We start from the raw sequence: 19,324 nt of genomic DNA on the forward strand, positions 1-19,324 counted from the left end.
TTTCAACTTTCAAGCCATGCAGTGATTCTTAGCGAAGACAAAGAAGCTGGAAGGGAACTGCGTGCCGACTAAGGGACACTGCCTCGTTGGCCAATGGCTGAGATAGCGATCGGCGCAATCCAATGCAATCCCGCAGGATAGTAGCGCCGGCCACTGCCCAGCCTGCCCAGCCTGCCCAGCCTGCCCAGCCTGCCCAGCCCTACTGCTCCACCGCTTAGTCTGTTTTCTATTTTCTGTTGGTACCCTCTCCAACTGACACCAGGCAGTAATTAATCACGCATTCTACAGAGTACTCTGTACTTTCCGCGCTGTACTGTGCAGCTGCAGGGGCGGTCAAGACTCAACGAGTCAACAGTAGTGAGAGATAGGGTGTCATGGTTGGGATTTCAATGACCACCACGCTTGGCCGTGTTGGGCAATGCCGCCAGATGCCCAGCCAGCGGACTCAAATAGCTCTTGTCAAGGTGGATACGGGGCCAAAGAGCAGGCTTCTAGACTAGACCAGACAGGTCAAGAATGAACAGCTGTTCTGCAAATTGCGGATCACTTCTGTGGCGCAGTACTCCGTAAATGCACGTGATTCCGAGGTGCGCTCAGCCAGACAGGCTGCAGCCACGTCAGGCAGCCACCTTGGCACTTGTAAGAATCTTATGGATATGAATTCATTAGAGGTCAAAAGACCAATTTAGAAAATATATACAGCGAGAAAAAAAAATAGCAAAAGGAGGAAAAATATTACAATAACACAAGCTAGTCACAGAAGATCATAAAGAGATACGAGAAGAGAGAAAACAAAAAGTATACAAGAAATAAAAACAACCATCACACGTTACATCGTAACACATGCTGAGAGGGTCGTCTGCCTCCAGCCAGGGAGGCAAAACAGAGCAAAACACTTCATACTCATCAACACAGAACGGACAGAAATGAATATGAACAAGGCGAAAATGGATAGGGGAAGAAGAGAAAAGAATAGAAAAATAGAGAGAAAAAAAAAGAAAGAGAAAAAAAACACTCATCAAAAAAGCAGATTACACTCACTTATACAGCAGTTTTCACAAGGTACGGATCAGCCTCGGTAGATGGCGGTTGCGACTCAAGGCAGAAAGGGGAGTCAAACTGTGATGAATTCAAGTCCACTGTCGGCATGGGTTGGGGGAATGTATTATACTCCTGAGTAACCGCCATTGACGGATCCCACCCCAGCGACGTCGTGGTGTCATAATCCAGCCCCATCTCTGGGGGGTTCATCTCGAGCCCCTTCGTAGAGGGAGCCCCAGCAGATGCTTGCAGAGCGGCAGCGGCCACATCGGTGGGAATCTCCTCGTCGAGAAGATACTGAGCATTCTCCAGCACGAGCTCTTCCTTTTGCTCCATCCAATGCTTCAGCACCTCCATCGGCGGGTGGTTCCCGCCGCCTTTGCCGCCCCGCTTCTCGCTATCCTTGCCTCGTCCACCGCGTCCGCGCTGGCAGGGGTTGAAATGGGTCCGGCGCAAGTGCGCGGCCGCGTTGTAATTCGCACCGTAGCGCTTGCCGTTGCGGCAGGCCTTGCAGTTGGCCAGGAAGGTCTTGTCGGGAGAGATATCGACACAAACCCAGACCTTGCGCACCACCGAGTGCACCCGCTCGATGTGTCGACGCAGCTCATGCTCGCCATGGAAGCCCTCGGGCTGGTCATTGCAGAGGTGACAGTACGTCTTTTGACGAGGCGGGCGTTGAAAGTTCGCCTTGGGAATGGCAGCAACCTCTTTGGAGGTGCCATTCTCGGATGAGATCCGAATCATCTGATGCTGTTGATCGCTTGATTTAGCAGTCGATGAGTTAGCCTTGTTAGAAGGCAGTTTCGGCGCAATGGGCCGGGTGCCTTGCACCACTTGTTCTGAAGTTCTGCGAGCAGTCCTAGACTGCTGTGACAAAGACACAGACGAGCTGTTGCTCCCAGTAGACAGAGAATGCTTCATCTCCACAGCGGCAGATGAAGGTGTCAACGACGAAGAAATAGAAGCGGCACGGGGCATGAAAGAAACGGTGGTTGGGGCCGAAGAAGAATAGGAAACGGAAGTAGAGTCAGATAAGGAGAACGGAACATGATCCATGTTACGATCCAGAGGGGAGAGGTAGGAAGATGGAAAAACGTCCTGTGAGGACGATTGGTGCAGAAAGTCAGGGGAAGAAAAGTGAACATCGAAATTGTGCTCCAGATTCGACCCCATAGAGTCGAATCTGACCATTCCCAATCCTCCACATATTGAATCTGTCGTCGTACTACGACTCATCTCTGTTGCTGCAGTCGCGACCGTCAATTGGTCGGACGCTGGTGAACATGACAGCCCCGTAAAATCAGAAGGCTGGAATTGTAATTGTTGCTGCTGCTGGTTGTTGTCATGTAACCCCCTCGACGAATCAACGCCTAGGGAATATGACAATGCAAAGGCAGAGGTACCTTGACTGGGAAAGTCATCCAAACACTGCTGCGTGTACTCGGACGGCGAGTATTCGTTAACGTCGTCGAGGCGAAGATGGTACGAGGTGGGCCCAGATGACTGCCGACGCAGTGCAGCCGATAACTGTCGCCGGTGTGAAGCTGGAATCTGCTGACTCTGCGAGCGAGCCATGGCTGCTGATCGAGAGAAAGATCCATTGTTGCCGCTGAGTGTGAAGTGGTTGCCAGTCCGAGAGCTGGATGAGTGCTGCCGGGTCATCTGGGAGGCCGCGGCCGTGGAGGAGTCAAGGGACAATGATGTACCAGTCCGCTTGAGGGCACTGGCACCGTCGGACTCCGGAGTCTGCCAACTGTCAATCCAGGGAAGCGATCAAGGAAGAAGAGGGACGATGAGCGGGAGCGGGCAGGAAACGGATGGACAGAAAAGAAGGCGCACGTGAAGGGCCAAGGAGACATACGGTGGCACGTCGTTTCGCCGGGGAGGGTGCTCCAGGAACCGTCCGGGGAACATCCTGTCGTGTTCGTTTTCCCAAATTATCCGAGGATGAGGAGCATACGCCCTGATGGCTGTTGGTGGTGGTGGTGATGCCAGATGTGTTGCCTGGGGCCGTGGAGGTGCCATCACTGGTGGCAGACGGGGTCATGAACTGACTGAGTCGTTGGGTCCAAAGTTGATTTCGTTCTGATTCTGGGAGGTGGGCGTGCTGAACCAAAAAGTAGTCCCGGAAGCTGGAAATGGCCCTCGTAAACAACTCGTCATCAGCAGTCGAGACAGCCATGATGTCGATTATTTCCTCTCCCTCTAAGTGGTAGGAGCTGGGATCAGTATCAGACACGGGGGATGAACAAGAGGTGAGATTTCTCTGTCAACACTGGTCAGTCTGAACAAGAGCAAAGCGAAACCGTTACGACTCACAGAGAACAGGACGAATCAATGGGAAAGAGACCTGCGTAGGATGGGTGTGGTATGCAGGTGAAGGGAATGTCTTGTAGTTGGTAATGGGAAGAAAAATGTTCAAGAGAACAGAGATAGCTCTGCAGGCGTTGTGGAATATTGTATTTGAGGAGAGAAGATAACAATCTTAAGAACCTGGGGTTCGCTGATAATAAGAAATTGGCGAAGATCTGCTAGCAGGAGCACGGCAAGAACCTCAGGTGTCCAGGCCTAAGGATGATGATCCATTGCTGTTGGTCAGGGTTCATCCTCGAAGTGCTATCTACGGAGTAGGTCCATCCTAATTCAGGAGGACAGAGCGGAGAACACTGGGGGGATGTTCTAGACGATGGGGCAGTCTGTTCACAGTCAGTTGAGTCGTGGCCGGGAAAACCGGTAAAGCGCAGCATGGTCGAAGTCCCAAAACGGCTTGGGTCAGCTTGGTTGAAACTTGAGGGTCAGACTCTGCAGGCCAACCAGAGAGGAACAGGGAATTGGATGAACGACGATGGATGGACGAGTGGGAGAGAGTTTGACGGCGGAGAGATGGGTCGTGCAGGAGAGAAGTGAGGCAGCGAAACGGATCGTGCTGGCAGAAGCCGGGCCAGCGAGAGGCGGCGCTGTGCAAGCCCCTAGCTGGTATTAGTTACTAAGGGGAGGGTGAGGGTGCCCGCTGCGGCCCGCGATAACACAGTTCTGCTCGCTAAACTTGGGCATGCCAGGGACCCTCCCACCCCCCAAGGCAGCTGCCTAGGGAGCCGTCGGGGGCGTGCTGACCACCCCTACAGGCGCCCCTAAGCGTCGCGATGGGCTTCCTCCAGCGCCCGGGCAAGGACACCACGGGCCCTCAGGCCTGAATCCTGTCGTATCTTAACTGGACACACCCCTCTCCAAGTTTGAGACTTGGGCCCCTCTCGAGTCTCTGTCGGCCACGTTGTGTCGCTCACGAGTCAGCTCCATGCCAAGTACACGTTTTGCAATTTGCGGTCTCGCACTGCCCCATCATCGTCGGACGTATCAGCAGCGCAGCCCACGTAAACCAATCGTGGGGAGTGCACACAACGCACACTACAGGTCATGCACGAATTTGATCAACTATCCATTGCTGTTTGGCTAATGACGGAGCATTTTTGCTGCATACTAGTCCTACTTCGTCCTGCTGCGGACCTGTTGGACGACCAGATCGATTCCGATCTCCTACCTTCCACCCTGCGAATCACAGAGATGCGATGGAGCAGTACTCCGTACCTCGGCCGGTTCTGATGCTAAGAGTACGGAGCACAGAGTAACGCCATACGAGGTCCGAGGATCCCATCATGTCCCTGGACTTCCAACCGCGCGGCCGAACGTACGGAGTATGATCCATTGATCGAGGCACGCTCACGCATGTCATATTCTGGCAACCGTCCGCTGCCACTATCCACACTGTCCACCTCGTCGGGCTATTAACCGTCGGGATCCATTTGTATCCACTGTCTCAGACGATTTCTGGAGGACGGTGCATGGAATCGGGAGGGTCGAGGGTGTTTCGGCCGTGAACTGGAGGCAGATCTCTGTGAGTCACGGGACTAGCGGTGAGATGTCCGCTCATTGGACAACGGGGAAATAGATCGTTAGTTGGCAGCGCGGTGTCCGCGATTTGCATCGGTGAGAATAATGATCTTCATGGTCTAGATCTGATGATTCATCAAGCATCGACGGCTCAACTGGATCGTCATGGTCAGATGGCATGGAACTCCGCAGTTGTTGCTCTACCCGGTGATTGCTCTGGAGAGTGAAACTTGACACAACGTCCTCAGTTGACGTTGTCGCTCCACCGAATCAAAAGGAAACTACAAGATAGTTCCTTTTGTAGAGGCATCAACGCTTTTAGGACCATGCAAAACACGTTTCCTTCCATAGAGTCCTATACCGTGATTTCCGTCGAGGTTAATAATTGCAATCCAAAAATGTGGTAACTGCGACGGGAAGTGGACCTTCCGTCTTCAATTTTGCGTCATGGCCCATGGTTTCCAGAGCACCTGATCCACAACCTATTGAAGACGTCTTTTGCGGCATATGGAGAATTCCGTATAGATTTGCAGTAGTTCCCGTAAAAGGTCACGGGCTCAGTGACCCCAGTCCCTTGACTGATTTATCGGCCCTTGAAATGGAGTACAGAGTACGGGGTAGTGACGACCTTGCACTCATCCTAGCCTCTAGGTCATAGATAATCACGTCAGTGGTTGCCACCAGCCTTTGAGAGTAGTTTTCCTCCCCAAGACTGCTTACAAGTAACAACAAGTCAATAATAGCCGGCAATTGCCTTGCAAGGATTCATGGCAGGAGTTGGGCACTCCTTGAAAGGGCAACTGTACTGGTCGATCGGTCTCCATCAGGAAATTGTACACATTTTGATCTTCTCTAACTGCCCAACTATCTGAATGAAGAGATTGAGCCTCAATGAGAATGACCGGAGGGGTGATAGCATCTGGACCAACCGCATTAGAGAGCCGCTGATGCCGCCCGAATTCTGCACAGCCCTCGTGCAACCACTCCGAGTGTTTGTCAAACGGCGAGGGGTAAGCTGGTTGCTGGTGGCCCAACCAAATGTGCTGGACACACTGTTGAAACGGGTCGGCAGTAACAGCCAGCTAACCAGCCAATGCAAAGCGGGATTGCCTGCAAGTGAAGGCTCGGAAAAAGACTCCTATGTCAGGCACCAGGGCAGCCAGGCAGTGAGGCAGTGTCGTGTTCCTACCTACAGGTACAGATATCCCATCGGATCCATGGATTAATAATATTGGCTCTGAGCCCGCCCTATCACCGTAACGCTTTCCAGGTGGTTGTCTTCAACAACTCAATGATATCCACTCTGTATCAACATCGACGAACCATATCTTTCCTAAGTCAATCAGATCTGATAGCGAGCGAACCAATGCAAACAAGTATGTGGCTTAGCAGGGACAAGTCAGTACACGAATTCTTGAAGTCCGCGTAACTACAGTACATAATATCGTGCTTGCAGTCATCGTCGTCTCCTCTGCTGAAATGTCCTTGATTGATGGTAATCTGAACCGTGGCATCACTACGCTACGACACGGTGAAAGTTAGCGGCTATTTGTTGTTCTTGCAGGTAGCAGTCATTATTGCCACTACTTGGATTCGGCAAAAACTTGGTCAGAAATCAGTTAACAACCAAGGAGCAATTTGTTTCATTTGCATTAATATGATTTTAGTCGATTTTCTTCTATCTTCTTCCTTTTGTAATCTAATGAAGTTGCAGATGGAATAAATCCTTATGGAGGAGAGATAGATGAGGTGATGATGATGATTAGCATTGCGAAGCATCTATCAATCAATTCCACTGCTTGGTGGTGCTGTTTGGCTGGTACGCTTGACGTCAGCCGGCTTTGCCTCCATAGACAACCAGGAAACCCCGCGACGCAGAGAGAGCCACCCCAGCAACGACAGCAACGATCATCCTCGAAATACTTCCCCTTCTGATTTGAATCTTGAATATCTACCCTACAAACATTTGTATCACTCTTTAAGATTAGGATCAAGATTTTGAGCCTGACTGAGCTCTTGAGCTCCTTCGGGCCTTCAACCATCTCAATAGGGGATTCTCCACACACGTGATCTGGTTAACAGCTTGTCCAAAACACGCCGTCACACATCCACAATCCCAACTCCAACCATTTCACCTCTGCTTCAGTGTAGATAGCTGGTTTTCTTTGTCTTAAAATTAACGATCTACGTCAGTCATTGCGGAAATCTGATAAAAGCCTACCATCTTAACCGCAGCAGCAATTTCGCCAACATGGCGGACTCCGAGCCGAAATCCACCGCCGATGGCACCCTTTACCTCTACACCTCGCTCACCGCAGGCTCCTCCCATATCATCACTGCCACCTCGCGACTCGAGACCATTCTCAAGGCGAACAAGATCCCTTTCCGTGCGATTGATGTGGCCACGGACGAGAAAGCTCGGATGTTATGGGGCCGCCGATCGAAAGGCAGAAAGCTTCCGGGCCTGGTCAAATATGGCAATGTCGTAGGCGTAAGTTTACCAATCTCTTCTATTTTATTAAGTGGTTGTATGTACTGTACATCCCGAATTGACGACTGATGAAATGTGACAAGGATTTGGAACAAATCGAGGAGTGGAACGAATACGGTGAACTCAAGCAGCAAATTGCCTCCATAACGCACTTGGATGCTCTCCCTGAACCTGTCGTGACCCCCGCTGCCAACACTTCGGCCAAGCCTCCGACCCCAGCAGATACTCCAGCCCCCAAGGCTACCAGTAACTCTCCGCATATCCAGATCCAGACTCCTCCCAGCAAGGATGCATCGAAGGAAGACCACATCACACTGGCACTGCGGCAGGCTGGCGAGGAGGCCGCATCCAAGGCGAAGGAGAATGCACGTGCAAAACTGGGGACCAAACTTCCCAGTACGGAAGGAGATGGCAAGCTGCCGCCCACCTCGAAACCCGAAGCGAAAGAGACTGAGCCCGTGGGGAAAGTAGATCAGAAGGATGTCGAGGGCCGACAACCGGGGGTTCCGGTCTCAGAGACAGACGGGGGACGTCGACAATCTGTCGCGCCTGCTCCGGAAATTGTCGCTCCTCCACAAAGACCATCGTTGGAAAGCGAGTGCGCTGCCGTCTCGAGTGCCAACTTTCGCGCCGAGAACGCCGAGACGCTGGGTCTCGTGGGCCATCACCGCGCGTCTATTGTCTCTGCGACTTCCCAGGAGGAGAAGGATCAAGTGGCTCAGGATCTGCGCAAGTCCATCTCACAGCCAACTGCCGATGGGGATCTTGACGCGTTGAGGAGTTCAAGTTCTGTGAGCAAGGCGCAGGAGGAGACGCTCGAGGAGGAAGGAGAGGAAGGAGAGGGAGAGGCGGAGGAGAAGAAGAAATACACGGATGGCCACAAAGTAACGGGAGAAGTCAGTAGTCCTAACCCGCAGAATCAGGATCCTAAGGCCGGAGAGCAGGCTGGTATTAGTGTGGAAGACTAAAGTGTCATCATTTACAGAGAAGATCTTGTTTTTCTTTTCTGCACTCTTGCACTCGACCTCGACAATCTCATTCGCAGGATTAGCACGACGATCGGTTCTATTTCTGTTCGCATTGCGCCTCGTACTCATGTTCCATGTTTGTTACCGAGTGAATCACCAGTTGAACGTGTGATACCATTCTTTTGATTGTCCCTTGGTCTTGCATAGAGATTACCTAGACCAAGCGTGTATCTCGTAATGATATTAGGTTGCACTGCTTGTGCTGGAGGTGATTCCATCCTCTGGGGTTGACAGTTCTCTTTATATTAATGTATTATCTACGGTAAATAACGTCATATGTATTTGAAGCAAATAATCGGGTTTTAACGTCGCCGCTTCTCGACGGCCTCCCGCAGTTTGGCAATCACGTCTGCGGGATCCTTGGCCCCAAACACGGCTGATCCGGCCACGATGACATTGGCTCCTGCATCCGCAGCCTGGTCGATTGTCCCCAGGCCCAGCCCGCCATCTACCTCGATGTTCAAGTCCGGATATCGCTCGCGAACCGCCTTCACCTTGGGCAGCTCCGACGCCATGAACTTTTGCCCGCCGAAACCGGGCTCGACGGTCATGATGAGAACCATCTATTGGACGAGAGAGCACACACGTTAGCAATTGTCTCGGAAATTGAGGTCTATTGGTAAACGGAGGGGCACGCTCACATCCGGTCGCTCAATCTCCTCCTTGTTCTCGAGAATGTCCCACAAGACGTCGACTGAGGTGCTGGGCTTGATGGCGATACCCGCCTTCATCCCCTCCTCGTGGATGTATCGGATGAGCTCCTTCGGACTCGTCAGGCGCGTGGTCGTCTTGTCTGCCGGCTCCTTGGCGGCCACGGAAGAGATGGCGGCCTCATAGTGGAAGCAGTAGAGGTCGCATCCGGCGGCTTTGAAGTCCTTGACCCATCGTTGTGGCTGTAGCACCGGAGGAAAGTCAGAGTCAGCAAATTCCTTTCTCCTCAAAATACTGGTATTGATCGAATGCTTTTTTTTCCCGGATCGCAGCAGGAGGTAGGCGCTTCGAGGTGTGTGGAGGAAGGGAAGCTGGCAGTCGAATCATCAAGAGCAGCGAAGCGCTCGGCTTCCATTAATCTCATCACACCCGCCTTTCCCTCCCCCAATCTCGTCACACCCCGTTGTCCTACTGCTAAAAAAAGAGTCTTCAGCCAGGAGTTTATTCTTTTCCTAGCTCACGTACCTCCTTGATCATCATATGGCAGTCAAAAGTGCCCCTGCCACCCGGTTGGGCGGGCCGGTCAACATGCGCCCGGATCTTGGTCACGACGGGGGCGCCAAAGGTCATATTGGGGACGAAATGGCCATCCATGATGTCGACATGGAGCCAATCAGCGCCCCGCTCCATCGTGACCGCGCATTCTGCACCGAGCTTCGCAAAGTCGGCGCTGAGGATGGAGGGGGCGATGATCGCTGGTGGAGACATGGAGGGCGGGGAAGGAAGAGGGGGAGGGGAAGAGAGAAAGTTAAGGTCGCTGGGGAAGGAGCAATGATAATGGAGAGGGATGGCCTCGAAATTGGCAATCAATTGATTGACACTTGTTAAAAAAAAGTAAAGATTATAAGGATAGATTTGGGGAAGGTGAGTGATGATGGGCTGATGCCAGCGCGGCAGTGCACCCGTTCGGTCTGGAATCCAACTCCATCACTCGCTCTTCTATCCGGAGGAACATCAAAACATTCATTCTACCCCGTGATATCATCATTCCGTGATAAGGGCTAGGGCTAGGGCTCAGATAGAGGGGCTTATCACATGATAAGGGCTTTACTGGTCAGGTGATCGTATCAGAGTACAGTATCTTGCTACAACCTTGCTTGAAATCATCTCCCCTGCAATGTATCCTTTCTTGAATTGTTTAAGAGTGATGCGGACTTGGGCCTCGCTTTTGGCGTTGAGAATTACATATCAGGACAATCCTTTTGAAAATGCGGAAATATGTCCGTGATAGTGCTATTTTAAGCAACACTGGAGAAAGCTGGAAGTTTTTTTTTTTAAAGGTTTGAGTAATTCTAAGATTAGGATTGGCGCATTCTTCTCTATGCTTTATATCTCGAATCGTAGGTACGAGCAGGTACAGGAAATTGCTAAATCAAGGGAAGATGTTGCTCTTGCGCGCTAGACCCGGAACAGACTGCAATAATGAAGACTGACGGTGACTGCAGTGGTCAGCTGATCTCTTGTTCATCACAATTCCTCAAGTGCTCTTGCCAGCTCTCGCGCCCTCATCTTCTCATCCAATCCACAATGACTCATTATGATAATAGAAATCACCCTGACGCGCTCATCATCACGATTTCCTTGCAATGCACCTATCGATGATGTCGTCGGGGTTGTCCATTCTGTGCTGCCCAACATTAAGCTTACTAGTTGGTGTTCGTCACTCTAAAGATAGAACACGGCGCTTGCAGCCCACCAATCCATGTCCTCTTCACACCTGCAGAAGTTGTGTTACCCCACCAAATCTTGGAGAGCGCTATGTCGCCGGTTCTTTTGTTTCCCTGCTCAGTGATTATTGGATGCCTGGGCAGTATATTGTCCACTGAGCATACAGCAGGCCTGCAGGTATGGCGCTGACCATGCACACCGGATACACACTGCACCAATGATAGACAAGTGGCCAACACCATGACAGACAATTTCAATATTGAATTGCTCACAGCTGCATTAGCTCCTCCATGATGGTTCACGTGGAGGGGTGGACCATGATCGATAAAAGCCCCGAATATTCTTTTTATATCTCACGAACCATCCAGCTGGCAAACAACCAGCATTCTTCTGTTATCTTCTTGATTTTCTTGTTGTTGCTGCTGTTGGTTCTGTACCCTTGCCTTTCTTCTTTCTTTTTCCAGTCTCCTGTGATTTTTGAATCCGTTGATCGGATCACCATGCAATTGAGATACCCCTAGATGTTTATGTTTATGTTCTTGTTTTGAAGCATCTCCCATTCAGAATAAGGCAATATCTGCCCCAGCTTATTTATTAATCTACGCACAAGCCGCTACAAGTGATCTGGTATCACCATGGCAGACTCGTTTCGTCGAGGAACGACAATCTCTTCACCTCTGCGGCGGGCCCGCAGGACGGTGCTTAATACGATAATCGAAGATACAAGAGAGACGCAGTATGGCGTACATGGCGAGGGCAATTGGGGCCATTCACGGCTGACGGTCACTACAAACTCCACTATCATCCAGGGGAAGGCGGCAATGGCTGCGTCGAAGGAAGAAATAGATCGTGTGTCGACTCCAGTATCGACAGAATCCTTGTCTTCCTGCTCGGATAAAGAGTGGCAGCATGAGATGCGGAACTTTGATGAACTCTACGATGCAACAGACGACGAGTCTGGAGAGGAATGCCCTTCTCTCTCCAGCAGTCGCCCTACCAGTCTCGTGACCACATCAGTCAGGAGCTCAACTCACTCCACTAACAGTCGCAATCGATATCCTAGTCTTACGATTCCATCGACTACCCTCTGGCCATCCCTCAACACCCCCCATAAGAGCTCTCCAGTGCCTCCAACGCCGCCTCCAAAGATTCCCGTCTCACCGGCCGCACTGTCAATGTTGCCGCGGTTTGTGCCAGCGCTACATGCGCCACCATCGCTTGATGGGAGTGTGTCATCGGACCAGATTTCGAATATGAGCGCACCTCCCACACCTGAAATTCAAGCGGTTTCTGACCTGGAGTGGGACAGCCAGCCGATCCGCGTTCACCCGGACTTGGAGGTGACACACAATGCCGATGAGGCGAGCACTGGCATGACGACAGAGGACGAGCTCGCCATCGAAGCGTCGGATGATAACTGGAATCCTCTTCTGGAAAGCTTTCCCCGAATCCCGGTTCGTCCGGAAGGAGATACAACGGAAACGATTCCCATTGTCATCGCTGATGGATCTGCCCGGTCGCAGAGCCCAGAGGCAGATGGGATAATGCTTCCTCCCGCTGCAATCGCGACCCTCCAGCATATCCCTCTTGATGGCACTCCTGACCCATGGTCCGAAACGTCCGAGAAGAACGACGAGATGTGGCAGCTGCCGGGATCTGCTAGCCCTCCACGAAGCGCAGACGAAGCGACTCCAGCTTCCGAACTCTCAGGATACAGTTTTACCAATCTCAGCATCCCATCTCCTGGCGGTTTCTTTTCATCCTTGGCTCCGAGAGCGCGTCATACGTGGGCTATTCCAGACGTTAACAACCTGCCCTCCTCGGCAGTCGCGGAACGTTTCTACAACGTGCCTTGGAATCGAGATGAAGGAGAAATCATCGAGCAAGTTCTGGAGTGTCCAGAACACATCTCTACGGACGAACAACCTACCGCTGTTCCGTTCTCGAGCGGACCACCCACGGCGATCAGGATTCCCTCGGATCGGGAAAACAGACAATCGTATCAAAATGATAGTCCTATCAGCCCAGGAGCAGATGCGGTGCAAGAGATCGATCGGTCTGGGGTAGTCTATGAATATGACGAGTCCTATGAGGATGAGTTGAAACGGCAGGCTGCTGCGAACCTAGACCGAACCAGTGTCTGGCTGGCAGCGCAGGAATCCTACTTGGCTGCCCTTCGCGAAACCAACCCGGTGAACGAAGTCCACCCTAATGCTGATGCACCTCTCACCGAGAAAGCGACTCCGGCATCCGTTGCGGACTCTCCCCCAAGGAAATCAGTGCGATTCGTGGAGAATACGCTGGAGTCAGCCGCGAGCCCACCGCCGCCAGCTTCTGCGAGCAAGGACTCAATCTACTGGAGGGGATTTCAATTCGTGCTCCGGCAATACCGCCGTCGAGACACCTTCCTTCACAGCAATATTCGCTTCGATGCCGTGCAATCCGTGCGCCTCGGCTTGCTCGACAAACATGTGGACAGCCTGATGGGTAAGTATGAGTTGGTTCGACCGGAGCGACCGGGATATAAGGGCCCGTTCTCTCAAGCACCGCGCAACTCCACGGTGGCCGAAGTGCTGGCGGAACAGGCATTCTTCGTCAAGCTTGAAAAAGAGCAGATGGTTCTCGCTCAGCTGCGCCAGTCTATGTGGGCCATTGACGCGCTGCGGTACTTGAACGGTGGCAGTCTCCTCAGCAGTCCGGCATCAAAACGACTCGCCAAGGTGACTCAACCTCTGGATAGCCCGGAGAACGCTGGAAAGCGTCGCTTGCGTGTCCTTGACCTGGGGGGACAGGCTGCGTGCGGGTGGGCCTGGCATCTTGCGAATGACTACCGAAATGTCAAAATCTATACGGTTGTCACCAAGGACCAAGTTGTCAATGACGCGATCAAGGGGCCTGCGAACCATCGCTGTGTATCTGTTCCGTGTCTCTGGAAATTGCCCTTCCGTGACAATCAGTTTGATGTGATCTCTGCCCGCTCCCTGCATGCACTGCTGAAGACGGAACGTCCGATTGGAGAGAGTCTGGATGAATTCGACCTCTGCCTCCGGGAGTGCTACCGCTGCTTGAAACCCGGTGGGTATCTGGAGTTCTTCGTGATGGATGCGGAGATCGCTCGGGCTGGGCCCTATGGATCTGCAACGTCGGTCGAATTCGCATTCAACCTGAAGACGCGTGGCTATGACCCAGCTCCGACGAAGAGATTCCTTGCCCGCCTGAAGAAGAGTCACTTTGTGGGCATTAAGCGCGCCTGGATGTTTCTGCCCATGGGCGTGGAGCCCGTGAAGCCGCGGCCTCCTCGGGAAACGCCCGATCCGACGATGCCAAGTCAGGTCCACAACTACGAGGCCATTCATGGGCCGGTGGGCAGCACTGCGGATGTTGCGAGCATGACGGGGTTGCTCGGTGGATGGATGTGGGAGCAATGGTTGCTGAAGCTCCAAATGGAGATGGGTCGCGAGCGTGGGAAGCTGCTGGAGGGTATCGGCAGCGTCTTTGATGAAGGACGCAAGAATTGCTCTGGTTGGACTTGCTTGTTAGGGTGGGCCATGAAGCCAAAACGCAGAAAGCCAGTCAAGCACATTGCCGTGGACGGCGCTGCACAGTCTTAGAGCTCTGTCTTTTCTGTCGCCATCATTCCTTTTGTCGAACCATTACTGCCATCTCTATTTTGCTACCGGCATTCCATCCTTTAATCTAACCTGTCGCCGGTCAGTCTGACATTTCTTTTTTCCCCTATGATGTTAAATGTATCGACACGTGTATGTATGTATGTCGAGTCTTCATCCACTTCTTTGGTCATGAATTCGCACTTGATAGAGCAGCGACTGTGAGGGGCTTAATCGGCGATATTCTTCAATCACACAGCTCGTGGCACATATGTAGCCAATCCAAGAAATCGTTCTGATACAGCTGTGCCGATTTATATATCTCTTGCTCGTAGAGGATGGGTAGATTTCATGCATTTGGTGTGGTATGCTTGCTATTTCTTTTTTAATTGTCACTCAGCTAATTGTAACTATTTCTGGTATTTCCATTATTATCGAGTAGAAGTCGATGAAGAGGAGCGTCCTTGTGGTCCTGTGCATTCGTAGAATAGAGTGTCACGTGATCAAGGCAGGCATTCCCATCACGATCGGTGTTCCGAATCCCAGCCGCAAGCCCTTCCTATCCAACGAACAGACTGTTTCTCCTTCCAATCCTTGGTCTATTCGAGAATTTCTTCCTGGACTAGGTTTCCAGGCCTTGCCGGAGTCATCGTGACCGACAGTTTTTGGAAGGAAATGCGATAACTACCTAAGGACTCCTACCAACCTCTCATTTTCCCCGCCATCTCCCCGCTACCTACCATACCTCCCTGCCTTTTCACCATAATGTTGTTCTTCAGGTAACGCATCAACGACCTACATTTCGCTTCGCTTGTCAAGTGCAGTCTCAGCTAACACGGGCAGTTTCTTCAAAACCCTCACCAACCACGTCGTCACCGTCGAACTTAAGAATGACATCCGCATTCGCGGCACGTTGAAGTCCGTCGACCAGTACCTGAACATCAAGCTGGACGACGTCGACGTCCTCGACCTCGACAAGTACCCGCATCTGTCGTCTGTTAAGAACATGTTTATTCGTGGCAGCGTGGTGCGCTACGTGGTCTTGCCTCAGGCGGAGGTTGATCGTGGATTGCTGGAGGATGCGACGCGGAGAGGTGAGCTACCACGTCTTTTCCTAAACCCTTCGTCTGTTACTGGGACTCTGCAGAGCCTTTTTTTCGCCCGATTTTCTTTGGCGTGAGGCATCTGCAATATGAGCTATGCGCCTGTTGTCAACCCTTCGCAGTTTTCATATACTGATTTTGTGTTCCTTGCAGAGGCTGCCAACCAAGCAAGCAAGGCACGATGAGTTATCGATGCGTAGAGAACCTTTTCATGTTTGTGATACGGAGTCCAATGGGCGTGCACGACACTATAGTATACAAAGTTTACGGCATCACCTGAGCTACGACAGAGCATGGAGAGCAGGTCTACTTCATATGATGATTAGGGTCATGGTTAGCTGCTGCCTCTGGCCTTGAATTCTGGAAGGGTATTTGAGTGGAAGTAAGGAGTAAGGACCTGCTGCAGCCTCTGTCGGGTCTGTCAGTGATGGAATGCTCCATATGAGAGCTGGTTCTGCTGCTGTGGGTTTCTGTGAACGGGACCTACAGCGGATGAGAGCTTATCAATTTGAAATGACCAATCAATGGGACAATTGTCAATACGATTTCCGTAGTTTAAAATTCTAGACTAGCTACCTTAATTGACATGACTACATTTGCCTTTTATGGATGTGTATCACGTGACTTCGCGACGCGGCTCGCGGTCTCTTCGCGGCGCGATTGATAATATCCTCCATCCTGAGATTTCAGTCTAAACCAGAGGGCCCCGCATCAGAAATTTTGTCACAAATTTTACCTGGTCTATGGCTCTTTACACTATGGAATAATATGTTGTGTAGCCTTCGAGAGAACAGTCATCTTCCCCGATAACGATCAGCCGGCCTCCGACCCCTCCCGGCCCGTCTGCTCGACTGACCAAGTCCACTATCTCCCCCGTACTTTGCTTCCTCATTTCTTCTCCGATGGCTGGGAGCTCGTTTACAAGGACAGCTTCGACGCCGGCGTCCAAGAAGACCTCTTTTAGCAGCACCAAACGAAGCTCCGCAACCAAGCGCAACTCGAGCATTCTCAACTTCTTCAAGAAGACCGATGGACCCCCGAAGTCGACGCAGCCTCGAATTACCGAGTTTGGAATCAAAGTTGTGCCGTCTGATAATGGGAGCAAGAATGGTTGTCAGTCAAATAAGAATGGTGCGTTGAGAGGAGACGACCAAGGTTCTGGAGGGTTGTTTTTGGAAGACAAGAAGGGTCAACGGGTCGGAATCGCGGACAACAATGTCAAGAGGGGAGACGATGTGGAATGGTTCCCCCGAGAGAGATCCAAGACTCCGGACGATATTTGGGGCAATCCGGATAGCCCGCTCAAGGCAGAGGACGCTGGAGAACCGGAGGATGAGAAAAGGTTCAACGAGAATGAAGGATCTGTCAAACGACGCAAAGTCGAGAGTCCGACTCCTCTGGGAGGCGCGAATTCAAAAGCTCAAAAGCGGCAGGGCCCTTTCATCGATGAGTCAGACAGCGAAGGAGAGGACCTTTCCGCGTTTCGAGAGCTCGATGTTCATCTCTCGCATCACGCGGCTCAACTGGAGATGAAGGGCAGTGCGGAAGTATCTACAGATAGCACTTCAGTCATAGCTAACGAACGAAGCACCGCCGTCGAGCCCCCATCACTGGTAAGAGCAGCCACCAGCAACGCCGGAGATGATTGTGATGATGCAGTGGCCGATGATCTTGACGATATAGAAGACGAGTTCGAAGGCGAGGATTTCTTAGAGGGTCCATGGATGGAAGAGGAGGGAAATGTGCCTGGTCTGGATGAAGATGATAAAGATGCAGTCGGTGAATGTCGAGAACAGAGTCCTGAGGTGCCCACCTGTCCAATCTGCCAGGCCAATCTTGGGGGACTGTCCGATTCCGTGAGTAGCTACTCGTCAATTGGCCACCAATTCTTACTGATTGTCTCCAGGAAGCGTCTGTGCATGTCAATGGATGTTTAGACGGGAAACAGACTTCATTTCCGACAAAGAGCAAGCCTACGACGTCTGCAAAGGGCTTGACACGATCGGAGAAGGCGGCTATTGCCAGACCTGCGCAGCGAAATCCTTTCACCGTAGACGATACTGGGTCAACCTCCGCCTTTTCCAAGCTTATGGCTGGGAATGCGGAAGACACAGCATGGGCGACGGCTGCGGCCAACGAAGCAGCATCCCGGGGTAAGCAGGCCTACGAGCGTACCTGTCCGTTCTATAAGATCATTCCGGGGTTCTCCATCTGCGTTGACGCCTTTCGATATGGGAGGGTGGAGGGCTGTCAGGCCTACTTTCTTAGTCATTTTCACAGCGATCACTATGCCGGACTTACGGCCTCGTGGCGTCACGGTCCCATCTACTGCAGCAAGGTCACGGGCAATCTGGTGCGCCAGCAACTCAAAGTCGACCCTAAATGGGTGGTCGATCTGGAGTTTGAGAAGAAGACCGAGGTGTTGGGGACGAATGGGGTGCAAGTCACCATGATCCCAGCAAACCACTGCCCCGGCAGCGCCCTGTTTCTGTTTGAGAAGGTGACGGGCAAGGGCCCCTCTGCTCGAACACAGCGTGTCCTGCATTGCGGCGACTTTCGCGCTAGTCCAACTCATGTCCAACACCCACTTCTGCGGCCTGAAGTAATTGATGAGGTCACGGGCAAGCCGCAACAGCAGCGGATTGATGTATGCTATCTGGACACCACCTATCTCAACCCCAAATATGCGTTTCCCAGTCAGGAAGACGTGATCAAGGCGTGTGCGGATATGTGCGTCCGTCTCAACGAGGACCGCGACGAGACGCTCGACAAGCTCGACTACCAGAAGCGCGGTCAGGGAGGCAGTGCGATTACCAAGTTTCTCTCCAGTGAAACGGAGACGGGCAAATCTAAAGATGAAGGACAGAAGGGGCAGCCGGCATCTCGCGGACGGTTGCTGGTAGTGATTGGGACGTACAGCATCGGCAAGGAGCGCATCTGCGTGGGGATCGCACGAGCGTTGAAATGCAAGATCTATGCGCCTCCAGCCAAGCAACGCGTGTGCGCGTGCCTCGAGGATCCAGAGCTGTCCTCGTTACTGACGGACGACCCCCTAGAGGCACAGATCCACATGCAGATCATGTTCGAGATCCGGGCGGAGACGCTGGCGGAGTACCTGCAGTCATTGAAGCCGCATTTCTCACGAGTCGTCGGCTTTCGTCCAACGGGCTGGAACTACCGGCCACCGGGGGGCCGTCTCCTAGATAATCCGCCAGTGTCTGCAGTGCTGCATTCGCGCAGCTGGAAGACGCCGTTCAGCGTGCAGGACCTGGTGCCGCAGCGCGGCAGCACGCGGGAGAGCGCGTGCTTTGGTGTGCCGTACAGCGAGCACAGCTCATTCCGCGAGCTGACCATGTTCTGCTGCGCGCTGCGGATTGGCCGCGTGATCCCGACGGTGAACGTGGGCAGCCGCAAGAGCCGGGAGAAGATGAAGGCGTGGATTGAGCGGTGCGAGGCGGAGAAGCGTAAATCAGGCCTGTTTGCTGTGAGTGGGAAGTCGTGGTAGGAAGATAGATATCTGTAGATACTTCATTGTATATAAACTCGCGTCGCATCCTTGGTTATGAATGGTTGGATATATCCACAATGGCATTTACGAACGTTGCATATTTCCAAGTTCTTTCCCAGTCCTCTTTCGAGTTTTTTCCCATATCTCTACCCATGTAGAATTGCTCATGGATGGACGGTCTTTAAGGAAAATATGGAGAGGGATATCAATGGACGGGTAGGACCTAGAATAGAAAGGAGATAACAAGGACTACAGTATGCCTAGTTTTATATAGTAGG

General features: G+C 52.2%; 7 protein-coding genes across 7 annotated transcripts; 5 read left to right on the forward strand and 2 right to left on the reverse strand.

The window, feature by feature from the left end:
- Positions 1-1,041: 1,041 nt before the first annotated feature.
- On the reverse strand, positions 1,042-3,223 carry VTN77DRAFT_6347 (uncharacterized protein; the record flags this gene model as incomplete). The annotated part of the gene is made up of 2 exons (XM_069422615.1): positions 1,042-2,787; positions 2,903-3,223. The coding sequence occupies 2 exons, from the start codon at positions 3,221-3,223 to the stop codon at positions 1,042-1,044; spliced, it is 2,067 nt and encodes a 688-aa protein (XP_069276160.1).
- A 663-nt stretch (positions 3,224-3,886) lies between these two features.
- Positions 3,887-4,235, forward strand: VTN77DRAFT_6348 (uncharacterized protein; the record flags this gene model as incomplete). Its single annotated transcript, XM_069422616.1, has 2 exons — positions 3,887-4,000; positions 4,167-4,235. The coding sequence occupies 2 exons, from the start codon at positions 3,887-3,889 to the stop codon at positions 4,233-4,235; spliced, it is 183 nt and encodes a 60-aa protein (XP_069276161.1).
- Positions 4,236-7,180: 2,945 nt separating this feature from the next.
- Positions 7,181-8,388, forward strand: VTN77DRAFT_6349 (uncharacterized protein; the record flags this gene model as incomplete). The annotated part of the gene is made up of 2 exons (XM_069422617.1): positions 7,181-7,420; positions 7,504-8,388. 2 exons carry the CDS (start codon positions 7,181-7,183, stop codon positions 8,386-8,388), a joined length of 1,125 nt encoding a protein of 374 aa, XP_069276162.1.
- Positions 8,389-8,750: 362 nt separating this feature from the next.
- Positions 8,751-9,867, reverse strand: VTN77DRAFT_6350 (uncharacterized protein; the record flags this gene model as incomplete). The annotated part of the gene is made up of 3 exons (XM_069422619.1): positions 8,751-9,011; positions 9,090-9,341; positions 9,625-9,867. The coding sequence occupies 3 exons, from the start codon at positions 9,865-9,867 to the stop codon at positions 8,751-8,753; spliced, it is 756 nt and encodes a 251-aa protein (XP_069276163.1).
- Positions 9,868-11,462: 1,595 nt separating this feature from the next.
- Positions 11,463-14,438, forward strand: VTN77DRAFT_6351 (uncharacterized protein; the record flags this gene model as incomplete). The annotated part of the gene is made up of 1 exon (XM_069422620.1): positions 11,463-14,438. One exon carries the CDS (start codon positions 11,463-11,465, stop codon positions 14,436-14,438), a length of 2,976 nt encoding a protein of 991 aa, XP_069276164.1.
- Positions 14,439-15,200: 762 nt separating this feature from the next.
- VTN77DRAFT_6352 (uncharacterized protein) lies at positions 15,201-15,723 on the forward strand (the record flags this gene model as incomplete). Its single annotated transcript, XM_069422621.1, has 3 exons — positions 15,201-15,214; positions 15,279-15,529; positions 15,692-15,723. The coding sequence occupies 3 exons, from the start codon at positions 15,201-15,203 to the stop codon at positions 15,721-15,723; spliced, it is 297 nt and encodes a 98-aa protein (XP_069276165.1).
- Positions 15,724-16,440: 717 nt separating this feature from the next.
- Positions 16,441-19,043, forward strand: VTN77DRAFT_6353 (uncharacterized protein; the record flags this gene model as incomplete). Its single annotated transcript, XM_069422622.1, has 2 exons — positions 16,441-17,394; positions 17,445-19,043. 2 exons carry the CDS (start codon positions 16,441-16,443, stop codon positions 19,041-19,043), a joined length of 2,553 nt encoding a protein of 850 aa, XP_069276166.1.
- Positions 19,044-19,324: the final 281 nt, after the last annotated feature.

This window comes from Rasamsonia byssochlamydoides (genome assembly GCF_041956645.1).
Source record: "Rasamsonia byssochlamydoides strain NRRL 3658 unplaced genomic scaffold VTN77scaffold_49, whole genome shotgun sequence".
Lineage (NCBI taxonomy): Eukaryota > Fungi > Ascomycota > Eurotiomycetes > Eurotiales > Trichocomaceae > Rasamsonia > Rasamsonia byssochlamydoides.